Here is a 13,132-nt window from a genome sequence, read left to right as displayed (position 1 = left end):
GAAGAGAAGTGCGCTCCCAAACACAGGCTTTATGGGGCACTGTGCTGCGGTCATTTGTAGGTCATTTGTGAACCAGCGTGTTACCCTTCTGGCCATTTGTGGCCGGACGTAACAGGTCTCCCATGGCTCTATCTTGCCATGAGGAGTCAAAACAAAGCACCCACAGACCTAGCAATTCCCCCTAAGTCCTGGGTAGAGAAAACAGGATAAAGCGTAGGAGCAGTCAACCTCCATTTGAACACCTTTTTATTTTATTTCAGTTACCAATAAAACCAGAATCCAGGAAGGGAACAAGTACAGACGAAGCCACACACATGCAAGTTTGGCTCAGAGCAGTCTGAGGACCTTGCACCTTTTAACAAGCTGCAGTAAAAGGTTTCCACAGCTTCCTTAGCAGGTGCCCGGTGAGTGGAAGCACAGCAAAGCAAGCAGGGCTTATACACAGTAGGTGTACTGCAGGCCGTTGGCAACATGCAATATTTTCCCATTTTTCCACGGATTTAAGCTCCTCTAACTTGAATTGCATTCATTCCACGTGGTGCCTTTTTAAGTCCATATAGGCATTATTGTGCCTTTTCTTCCAGTATAGCTTTTTTTTTTAACCAGCAAGCCAATCTCACTGTTTACATACGCACTCTTCCTCACAGTTCTAACAAAGAGAAAAAAATCCAGGTTTTGACCTTCCTGGCTTCCTTATGCTCCCTTTCTCCTTATGAAATTGCCCCTTCTCAGGAGCTAGCAAGGCAGGCTGCCCATTGATCAACAAGCCGCAACAGCAACAGCAAGATAGGACATGACAGTGGTTCTGGCAGCTGGAATGAAAAATGAATGTCTGTCTCTAGCTGGCCAATTCAAAACCAGGTTAACAGTACCTGAAATTCATCACTATCTAATGTCTTTGTGAGATGAGACTGATGTCAGTTTAATTTAATAGGCCAGGCTGAAAAATGCGACAGTTCAATAATTGATTCATGAGTGGTTTAGACATCACTGCCTCAGGGGTGGTAACATCCACCAAAGAGTGGGGACGATGACTGGGGCAGTAACGACATTAGCTGCCTCATTTTAGTCCAGCCTCCAAGCCTGCCAGACACCCCAGCCTGTACCCACGCTGCTGCAGAAGCGGGCAGAAAGGCCCATGACTGAGCACACCTTGGAAATAAAAGCATGCCCTACATTACCCGTTAGGAGAGCAAAGGGGGGAAACTGGTGCTGTAGGTGTCTGTACTGTAAACCCTGCTGGGAATAAACCAAGGACTGCAAGGTACAGAGCTGTCAACCAGGTGCTTTCTGCAAGGACTGAAACTCACTGAATAAATAAAGGGAGAAAAGGGAGATGAGAGTCCTCTTATCTCTTTCAGTGATGTTCTTGCTGACTCTCCTCATTCAGGCTAAGTGCAGTTCTCTTTCCTTATCAGATACCTGTAACAGCAGTCACCCCGTGCCGCTGTTTTCTCTTCCTGTTCTTTCACCCCACAGTCTCCTTTTCTTTCACAGTATGTAGAGATACGCCATCTTTCCCAAAGTGTTTCCTAGTTAATGCTAAGAAGCCTCCAATGACTCCATAATGCATTCTTCAACAGTCACACTGAGATTATGGCTGCCCTACCCTTGTATCTTTATAGATTATTAGTAAACCACTTACTTATGGGAAAGAAGTAATTATTTTGATCACCATCTTTTATTTGCAGGCTCTGAATGCTTGCACAATACTTTTCTGTTTTTCATGCAAATTGTAAATGTAGGCACGATAAACTGCACTTCTTTACGTTATCAACATGAAAGACACCTTCACTTTTAACACGTTTTAATTAAGACTTAATTCATTAAATCCAGATGTTACCAGAAACCAGCAGTTATTTGGATAAATACTGCATCGTTTATAGTGCTTCTTAATATATTTGGTTGGGACAGAAAAGCAAAGCAACTCCTCACTTGACATAGAAGAATAGCCCAAGCTGAGTGTTGAGAGCTCTTAGCAATCTAGGAGTTACCACGGCAAACTTCCACCTTTGGAAAGCACGTATTTGAGATGGAAAGGGGGAAGAAGCTTCAGGAATGTTACTGTACTAGATGTTTACCCCTTCCGAGGCCTCAGTTAACCCAAATAGGGGACAAACCCAAGAAGAGGGTGCTACCTTCAACTTACTTCCAGCAAAGCCATACTCTCATGCAAATTCCGGTCCTTCTTCCAAGAAAGTCCTTCCTGCCGCACCAGTTCCTCCGTACCACACAGCAGCTGCTTGCAGAGCTCTGGCCACAAGCAGCTGCCTGGTCCAGAGCACCTTGGAGCATTCTGTTGGGATGTCAAGGATCACACCTTAACCTATCATTGCTATTGCCATCAAAAGAATTAAAATAGCACTTTTTTTATTTAATCTTCAGAGGACCTAAACTTTTCTTACACTATGAATATAAGCCTAATGTAAGTGGAAGAGAGTCAGAGAGCAGAAGTGGAAGAAATTCATAAGCTTATTTCTGCTTTTTTTATGAAAGTAACAGAGCAAAAGTGATCAGACTTGGACATTCCTGAAGCCTATAGGTCCAATGTTTTCAAGACAATATTAAGTATAAAAATGATCCATAACCATTATAAAAAAAAATATTCTCTTTTTAAATAGGCCTGGGCATTATCTCAGTTGCTTTCTTCCTGGAAACAAAGCTGGGGTTAGACACAAATATGGATGAAGCTTTAACAGCCAGACAACACATAAACAGTAGTCATTCATTAAGCCCTCTGACTGCAATGAACCAAAGTGTGCCACATATGGACTACTAAACGGAAACTTCTAAATATACAAATCAAGAATCTCTGCCGGAAACAACAAAGAAACCACGCAATAGGTGTAGCTGCAAAAAATTAACTGGCTTGCTTCACAAAGCAGGAGTCAAACAGTGTTGCCCTTTTAATTTTTGTCATGCTATATGACAAACAATTAGGACATACCTGCACACCCATAAATGAGGAGCTGCTATACCTAGACTTTTACTTGCTGCCATAATTGAGACACCGCATTTTAAAGCTATTGTGGTTCCACAACCATTACCATGATTTTACTGGCCTCAGTGCTTACATTACAACAGTGTCTTAGGTTCAAGCCAGCTCAGGTTGCAACAAGCGCTCTGTAAACCCTCAGAAAATGACAGTTCCTGCTCCCCAGAGCTCAGTGGAAGGCTAGCTAGGCAACGCCAGGAGTTTCTATGGCTTTTAGGTTCCAGTGACCTACTGCTCCTTTTAAACTTGCTGGGCAACGGCTTGATCCTCTTCTGCCCTGAAATTCCTATCATGTGGTGATCCACACTCTCTTTAAACTGTAAGGGACAGATCCTCACCCCATGTAAACCATCAGCATTTCACTGAAGTCCTTGGTGTAAACTATCAGCACACCAAGGTCAGAATTTGCCTTTAGCCATCTTGTCTCTCAGATACGCTGAACACAGAAGGCATTTCTATACCTGTAAATAAAAATATTCATACTTGAAAATACTGTCAAGAGCAGTATGAGATTAGTCTGCCCTCCTACATGTACACACTGCTTACCCTCTGAGCAAAGTAACGATCCAGCAACTGTGGTTACAGAAGATCTCCAGATTAAATACTGCCAGGTAGGAAGTGCAGATTAAGAAAGTTTTCAGGGTACTTCTCTTCCTCCTTCACGAGTATGTATATATCACTCAGCACTGCTCAGGACTAAGAAAATAAAACACCCGCAGAGACTTCAACTTCAATTTACCTGCAAGGCCAGTTCTTTCCCGTAGCAACTATGTACTTTCTTCCCTGTAGTACACACCCAGAGGTCTACTCAGTCAACAAGGACCGTTTTTTGGTGCATATGATGTCATGCCTCTCCCCTCTCTCTCAAATGAATTTATACACTAAAATTAATTGCAATAATACTTTTGCTGACACTGACAATAGAGGAGATACCCTTCAGACAAGAACAGAACTAAAAAAAGAAATCCAAATGAAAAACACCACAAGAAAATTTTAAAATTTCAGATTATTTTACAAAGCCGAAGGAAATATGGCCAGTATAATCACACAGCCATTCTGTAAAGGAAGTATTTCCTGGTATCTTGGCCCCTTGTCAATGGCCCCATCTTGTGTCCCAGTTATTTTTAAAGCGGGCTTTGCACAGTAAATAAGAATGGAGGTGGAGAAGAGAAGGAAAAAAAACCCCACCAGTCTCCTCTCAGGAAAATAAGACTTAATTAAAAAGTCTGCCATTGCTTTGCACTTAATTAGGGATAACACAGCTGTTAATAAGTTTCTGATTGATAGTAAACCTGATGTCTGCACAGAAAACTACTTACTTGGTTCAAAGATGCTGATAGTTCCATACAGAAAAAAGATTCTGTTTTGTAATTGTGCATAATGTTAATATTTGAAACATCCTTAAGGGTGATTGTACCTATTAAAATTTCATATGTGAAACGAGAAATAAATGAATTGGTGTTGCATTTTTAAAGGATCAGATTACTGTTGATTAAAGCTTTGTCTACACTTGAAATTTCCCAGTAGAACAGCTCTACTGGTGGTTGCAATAATAGGAGGACAAGCAGAGATAGGCTGCCAGCAACCGCTGTTTAAATCACAATGTCATACAGACCTGATCTGTAACGGGTTAGACGAGACTGTCGTTATAACGTGGCTGTAGCAGTTAATACTGCCAACCTAACTATGTTACTGAGTGTGTAACAAGAAAAAATGGAACAAAAAGCCAGTACAGATGCAATCGGAAAGTTAAGTGTTTGTCAGTAAGGCTGAGATACAGATCAGATTATTTATCCACAACACGGTAATGTGAATGCTACCATGAATTCTCACTCCACCTGAGAAGTTAAATATCAAGCAACATAAGTGAAGGGGAAGATGAAGTGGAAGGAAAGAGGAATAGAGGGAAAGATGAGTTAAATGATTTTGAAGTAGAGGAAGGAAGCATTTGAGGATGGTAAACTTCATAGAAATAGGAGGGAAGAGAAACAGGTCTCTAGAGGAAAAGGAGAAATAAGAAATTCCCATGCAATCTACTTTTAATTTTTCAATAGTGCTCCTCCACGTAGCAAATACAGTGAAGAGACTAAAGTAAGCTCTGAGGGTTGAAAGGGAAACATGGAGAAAAGCCACATCAAAAGGCACGACAAGAAAGAGATTTGTGGAAGAAGAAAAGAAATCTTTTGACAAATGAAAAAAATCAACAGAGAAAATGTAGGTATTGAAAAGGAGTGAAAAAAAGGCATAAAGAAAAAAGAGGATAAGGAAGAAAAAGGAAAAACGCTTGGAGCATATTGTAAGAGCTCTGTTTTGTTTGACAAGAGTTTTAACACTAGGAGTCACACACATAATGAAAGCTTCTTCTCCAGCCTTTGGGTAGATGATGTTCTACTCTTCTGCAATTCCAACACAAGCTCAGCCGCTCCCATCCACAAACATTCTGGCATCACCACCTTCAGGACACATTCCTAATTCCTCACTCCCTTCTTTCCCTGATAAAACTCCGTGTTGGGCAGGAGGCAGTTACAAGCCATGGATCTGACAGGCTGCTGCCCTCTTCCATGTGAGCCCCACAGCCCTCCACTGTACATCATCAAAATCCACTGATATATTGGGACAACACTGGACATATTTGACACACGGGGCAACACAGGGCATCCATCTGGTCTGTGGCAAAAAGCATGAGGAGTCGTGGAAGCAGAAACGTACCTAGGCGAAACAGAACAATGTACAAAATAAATCCAGGAATGTAAAGGACAGTCAAACAGGTGATATCAAAGTCAAGTCTGTTGAGAAGCCAGCCACAAAATGTGTGCTCTAACCAAAATACCTAAAGATCGACAGCTGGGAAATAATTTAATATCTCAGGATAGGGGAATGCAACCAAGACAAGTAAATAGCTCACTCTTTAAAGGTAAATTATGCTTATTGTGCTCTGCTAGTGCTGTAAAAATGACATAACCCTTTGATGCGAAGCAGTGCATTTTCGAGCTTCCTTGGTTCAAAAGAGTAGGGGTGGTAGAAAACGGCAGCGTGTCTGCTGGGCTTCTGGAAATTTTATCTGTGTTACAAAAAAGTGCGCCTGGTAACAGAATACCAGCACCCTCAATACCATGCCCTGTCAGGGAAAGGAGTTTACTGCTGAGCAGCTGTGGTGATGGGGTAGGACTGCCATGAGCTTGGCTAATGATGCAGCCACTGTTTTAATAGTAAGTCCAGACATGCCCTTCAAGCGACTGTCTCACTAAATGAAAAGAATGAGCGGTGTCGGTTAATAGCTGAGGAGACAGTTATTCAGGCCACAGTCTGACCTAACATTCTGGTGTCACAAGAAGCAGAAAGCAGTCTGGACTTTGTAAAAGATTTGAACCACATCAAATAAAAACAGTGTGACTATTAGAGCTTGTATGTGAAGTAGACTTCACTACTGTGTGAGCACACAACAAAAAGAGAAAGAAAGGACAACTTCCTGTTTAAAGTGAAATTCTTGCTGAAGTCTGTCTGAAAAGTATAGAAATCTGACTTTCTTACGGTCACCACATTTGGTGGAATACACCTTTTGTGCCCAGCTCCTCAACAGACTTGACTTTGATTTGAAAAACAGAAACTAGAAGATTAATTCTCCCAAAAAGGTGCCTGATTATACAGACAGCTATACTCTTCATTGAGAATGAGAGTGATATATTACCCTTCTAATATTATATGGTCAAAAAGCTCTTTCTTCGTTTACTGTAAATCAGATCTCTCCAAGTTTTCACCTATGTACAGAGAAAGATTTTGGCCCTCTAATAGGAATACTTCACGCCTCAATGAAGTCAAGGTTGTAATGGCTGTAAGAGGAATTTTAAGATTATTGTGGAGATCAGAAGATATTTAAGTAGGTGATGTCTCCTCAGACTGATATTCTCAGCATAATTGCTTGAATAAGCCATAACACAGAATGTACATATATTTAAGGAAATGTTTTCAACCAGCCAGGAGCGTGTATATTTTGCTCACACCATGTACCACAACGCCAGTCTATGGGAAAGACCTGTCCTTAGAGAGTGGCTTTGTCTTTGGAACAGTAAATCACATTGCAATTTACACATATGTATAATAAACCTAAGCTTAATGGTAGCTCATCCTTTTGAAAATGAAGATTAATTAACTTGTAAAGGCCATTACTCTAACACCTGTTTTATTTAAAGAATTTAATCAACACACCAGAAATTCAGTAGTGAGAACCATAGCAATTCCATTGTACTTAAAAATACATTTCCTATTCATCAAGCTTAAAATAAGTTCTGTTTAAAAATAAGCAATTGACGGCAACCTAAAATAGCAGTAACAAATTCCATAGACTGGAGCACTTCTGCTGTAATGCCTCAGGCAAATTTATAAGCAATTTCTCAGAATATTCTCAGGGTGTAAAGCATCCAGTGCTTGGGAATCCCTATTACAGATTCTGGCCTCATTTTTTTGCCCCTAAACATTTGTGATAAAAGGAAAGAAAGTAAACGTGAGTAAAACACAGCAAAATGGATTTGTGAAAGCCAGCTGCCTACCTGGCATGGTGCTTATTAGTATAGAACAGGTAAATCACATACATTTTTAGACAATTCTGTAATTTGTACTCTGACAAAAATACTCTCAGTGGATGTCCTCTTAGAGGTTAGGAGTTCACACTGCTGTTAGATTTTCTTCAGTGCTAAAGGAAAGCTAAAGCTTTCTGATTAAAGGGTTCAGGAGACTAGAGGCAAACACTTCAGGATAGATTTGTCCATCTTTATATGGTCTGCTCATTCTGACACAAGTAATAGTTGTTTACTCTTAAGCTGTTTGGAGTCGATGGTTGCCCTACGATTTCTTTTTGGTTCTGAATGCAACAGCAGAAGTCAGTAGGCTTTTATTTCCTGGTTCACTGGTGGAAGGCACCAAGGACTTGTCCAATTCTCCCTTTTTTTCCTGGCAATCCTGATTCCACTTTGAATTTGATACTGGAGATACTGACCTACCTGCAGGGGACTACATTTTAAAAAATAAAAATAATGACCACAACTTTATAAACACACTAAAAAGGTGGGAAGAACACCAATATGAGCAAAGTGGTGCAACAGAGAAGAATTACAAAATACTATTCTAGTGTAACTGTACCATACTGTATAACATATATTGTGATATATATCGTATGTAAAAATAAGATCATACAGAAATGATAATTTTTTATCTCTCCTACAGTACGAGACAAGCTTCGTACCTGTACATTTTAAATCCAATCTTTCTGAGACAGAACTTTCTTGCTTTAACAACTTTATATGACTATTTTCTTGACTTTAATCTTCACTAACTATTTTCTGAGTCAAAATTACACATATTAACTCATCACAGTATTCAAACACAGTTTAAAATGGTATCTTCATATTATAAAAACGAGAGATGAAGAATTGTATCTTCATCTCTCATAAAAATGATGCTCTTTGGTATCTCTTTGGTGTGTTTCATGGTTAAAATTTAGCCAAGATAGTATCAATGGTCTTCACTAGACAAAGTCCAACTTTTACTCGAAGATTTATCTCTGCAAAAAACAAGACAAAGTTAGCTAACAGCTGACTATTCCTTGGTACATGTCTTTAATTGATAAGAATCAGTGATTTTAGTAGTAATAACAACAATTATACCTACTGAAAAGCTAAGCCTTTTTACTTCAGTACAATGAAGTACAATTTTGACTTTCGAAAATATACTTCTCTAAACCCTCCTGCTAACACAAATAATATCCAGTACTAACAGATGAAGTAGTCCAATACTTTTAAAGCTTAAAATCACACTCCTAAATACACAGGATGACCAAGTATCTAAACCCTGGTCATCTCAAAGGGCAATACTGGTTCCTCTGCATTGTGTTTCCTATCTGGATGCAAAATAGTATTTTACCAGGGAAACATGAAACAGCCAGTCTTTAATTACATGTTACTTTATCTCTCAATTTAAACAAACTTTCAATAAAATGTTAGCGAGGGTGCTCGATAAGGTACTCACAACACTGTAGGTCTCGAGGGCTGTATTCTCGTTCCCAAGAGTTACGTTTGGTAAGACAGGTGTGCTACGTTTTTTCTTGCCAGTCCATGAAACAAGAATGAAGGAGCTGAAGCAATCTGCTGATATGCTTTGGAGGCTTAAAAAGGCTCTAGAGAACTGGCATCAGTGAAACGATCCTGAACAGGGCTCTATTTGGGGGAAAAGAGTGGTCCAGATAAGTGACAACATCTGTATGTTTATCAGCAGTAAAATTCTTACACAGCTAAACTGGAAATGTTCTGTGTACACTTTTACCCCTGGGTGAAGCCATATTTCTTTTCCCTTGCAGAACACAGAGAAAGAGGCTTCAGAAAATAAGAAAAAAAAGAAAGAAAAAAGAAAGAGGGGTGGGGTGGGATGGGATGGGGGTGTTGCATGTGTAAAATGACACACTTGGGGAAAATAATTCAGAGCAGGTCTACATGATGGTTAAAAACTGGCAGTTACAGTCACAATTGAGGGAAGCTACTTGGAGCCACCACTGAGGGCTGCCTGGTGGCAGTGGCTGGAGAAGCAGTGGTATCCAGAAAGCCAAATACATCTGGCCTTGCTGAGATGGTATTGAGGATATCACAATATACCCCATCTTCCTAATACATAAAACCTTGGTGCCTCTGCATCTTTAGCAAGGTACAGTTCTGGTCTCCACATCTCAAGGAGGACACAGAGGAATCAGAAAAGGTACAAAGAATGGCAATTAAAATAATCAAAGTGATAGAGCATGAGAGTGTACATGAGAAGAGATTAAAAAGTCTGGGGCTCTTCAGTTTGGTGAGAAGGTGACTGAGGAGGGATACGACAGAGATCCTAATAATAAATGTGAGCTGTTCATCCCATGCTGTAATTCCAGAAATAAGGGCTATTTGATGAACAGAGTAGGAGATCCGTCTAAAACAGAAAAAACATTGTTTCTTTACTCGGTAAAGAGTGCATGCCTGCATCTCGCAGCCATGGGCAGCTGCAGAGGCAGATGGTGTCGGCGTATTCAAAAAGGAATCAGACATATTCACTGACAACAGGTCCATAATGAATACTAAAAGGATTATGTTGGGATGTATCTTCTAACAACCGTAAGGACAATTCTGGATGCCAGGGCACTACATGGGAGGAAATGTCCAGGCTTGGTACCACATGGGAGACAACAGCCAGGCTTGTATATTCTCCCGAGATAACGTTTCCTGCTGTCACTGTCAGCGAGAGTACTGAGCTAGATGATCTCACCCAGTAAGTCATTTCTCACTTTCTAGGGTTTTGTCTATTTTGCTGTGACTTCCTGTTCAGTTGAATGGGAAGGAAACAGGTCCCCTGGGGAGGCATCCATGTAAGTCCGCTAGGGATGGTGATCAGCGACCAGCTTAGTAGCAGGAGCAGTCACCCCCATACAGCAGTGCTGCATATTGGGTATGGAATATTGAAGGAGTTTTTGTCCCTATCGGTACTTAAAATACTTATGCCAAGTCTGTCTTTTGTCTTGTGTGGGAAAGAAGGAGGAGGAAGAGAAAGGAAATATAAGCAAATTCCAACACAGGCATTGCCACAAATAATTTGTGCGTACGTGGTCCATACAATGGAATCCAAACCACAGCATTTGTCCTCTGTCTGTGGAAGAAGTGCTAGTATTCTTTGAGTGATAGTGATGAATGAGGTGAAAGGAGATACAAGATGATAAATGAAAGAAAAGTCCCGCCTGAGAAAGGAGCTGTCTGTAGGCAGCATGCTCAGAAAGACAAGGAATCTGAAGTCTGCTGCAGCTCAAACTCCGTGCCTAGGCTACAGTAAAAAAGAGCAGCAGCACGACCATCACCACTTCTGCTGCCTCAGGGCCCGTTTCGGAGAAAGAGCAGTTTTCATTGTTTTATATAAAACCTAACCTATGACACTCCAGAAACACACCCTGACCTAGCTTTTCAACAGGGGCTGGGCCAGAGCATTTCCAGGCAAGCTCAGCAAAGTTGTTTGTGCCCATGGAGCCTGGAAGTAAGGATGACAGTTTCCACATCTCCAGTTAGGGTGGCATGAAGCAGAACTTCTAGAACTTTGATTCTGGCATATAAAGTATATTTAAATCCTTTTTTTGCATATAGACCCCTTTTAATTCATACAAGAATATTCAGCCGTAATAAATATGCATTATTACTCCCTATCAAGAGCTCGTTCTTTGCTTAAGTAGCCTCTTTGAAAGCAGAAACCACACGATGTAACAATGACGCTTTCAGGCTGTGGCACAGCAAGGTACCTTGTGACTGACAAATCTGTGAGCCTCAGAGGTCATGGCTGAGGCAGAGTCCTCAGCGTTTGCGTTAGAGTTTTTCCCTGATTAAACAAAAGGATCAAGAGAGGCACAAGGAAAGGAAATTTTAGCAAGGTACAGTTCTGGTCTCCACATCTCAAGGAGGACACAGAGGAATCAGAAAAGGTACAAAGAATGGCAATTCAGTATCTTGGGCAATCCTCCAAAGAAATCAAAAGACTACCCAAAATGTTAATCTTTGGACTTCATTATTAATTGGGGGTTTATATGTTTGTTGTTTATGAACAATTATTTCCCCTTTTCTCCCCCGCTCCCCGCTCCTTCCCCCCAGAGCCAGTGTCACAAGATGGCTACTTAGATTAGCTAGAGTGCGCATATACAAAAAATCAGCTGTTTTGTGAAGAATTCCTTTTCAGTGCCCCTAAATATTGCTGTCTTAAGATCCCATGGTTTTCTGCCACATTCCTCCTGCTCTCTCCCATCCCGTGTGTACACATAGCCCCTACACCTGAAGAGAACAAACAGGAGACATTACCTGTTATGGACTTGGTATCTCAGTCGAAATGTTTTCTTACAGTGCACAGTACTTACATGACAACTGTGCAGTGGCGAGTTCACCTTATATCCTAGTATTTATTTCTGTTCTTACACTACAATGTTTGAGCAGACATCCGCAATTTCTCCCTGCAGTAGGCCACACTGCACATTTCCTAAATCCCTCTCCATTCTACTTGTCATTTACCCTGTTGTATTTTACAACAAAGTAGACCTTACCTGGTCTGCTGTTGTGGAGGGTTTGTTGCCCCCTTTCTCTCTTTCAATTTCTGCACCAGGTTCTATGTTATCATTGTAACTGGCAGAGCTTTCTTGTGCTTCACTGGTTTCAGCCTGCTGGCAGGTAGTAGCAGGGTTACTTGATTCTTGTTACGTATTGCATTCCTCACCGATGTCTAGATTATTTTCCCATTCCCTCATTAACTCCAAGGCGTGGTCTCCAGACAACATGAGTTTCACCCTAGACGTGACAGTAAATTTTATTAACGTTTGACATCAAATCTAGGACCTATTACTAAAAACATGACACCAAGGTAATAGCCCTGTTTGTTTTAAGCCCAGCAGTTCAATCCACAGTCAGATTGAGAAAAAAAGTTTTTCCAAATGCCGGTCATCTCTTTTGCAAGCACAAACCTGCAAGTACTACTACTACTACTACTACTGTTCTTCTTACCACAGTCAGGAAGGAAGCAGATGACCTTTTCCTCCAGAACTCCTTCAATTATGGATCTCAAAAATTTGCAAAGGAATTTTAGCTTTTTCTACAAAAGTAACAACAAGAAACCCCAAAGAGTTGGAGAATGGCTCTGAGATTTTCCACTGCCTGTGCTTCTCCCTGTGTCTGTATCCATCAGTATTTCTTTACGTTACTGAGCAAACGAACATGCCTATCCAGCACTCCTGTTTTACTCAGCCTATCTGGAATGGGTAGTGCAACGATCTATGGGTCCAGAAGGAACAGCTTTCCTTAAACTGCTCAGGCTCCTGTCCTCTCACCTCACGCTGAATGATTTGAAATAATTTTGATTTGACTCCTTTGGCCATTTGGTAAAGCTGACGATTGTGTATCTGAAAGCTTGGCGAGAAAGGCAAGCGTGTACTGTATGCAAAGTTTATACACAACTCTGAAAACTGGAGTTGTCCTGTTGCTTATTTGTAAGGGATAATATTTTGCATTAATAATTGCTACCAATCTCCTGATGCTCTTAGAGCACTTCACTAACAGCAGAGATACTTTTTTCTAATATTAATTAACGATAGATAGTTACTAG

The 13,132-nt window shown here is 40.7% G+C and overlaps 1 protein-coding gene across 1 annotated transcript in view; it reads right to left on the bottom strand.

Annotated features, from left to right (window-relative positions):
* Nucleotides 1-252: 252 nt before the first annotated feature.
* Nucleotides 253-13,132, bottom strand: part of STK33 (serine/threonine kinase 33) — a 30,359-nt gene continuing 17,479 nt past the window's right edge. Inside the window, 3 exon segments of the mRNA XM_027810395.2 lie at nt 253-8,552; nt 9,017-9,204; nt 12,081-12,284. Of these exon segments, the coding sequence (XP_027666196.2) occupies nt 12,231-12,284 (54 nt within the window). The 3' untranslated portion in view covers nt 253-8,552; nt 9,017-9,204; nt 12,081-12,230.

The sequence above is a fragment of the Falco cherrug genome, chromosome 10 (genome assembly GCF_023634085.1).
Source record: "Falco cherrug isolate bFalChe1 chromosome 10, bFalChe1.pri, whole genome shotgun sequence".
Lineage (NCBI taxonomy): Eukaryota > Metazoa > Chordata > Aves > Falconiformes > Falconidae > Falco > Falco cherrug.
This window is presented reverse-complemented; position numbering and strand designations above follow the sequence as displayed.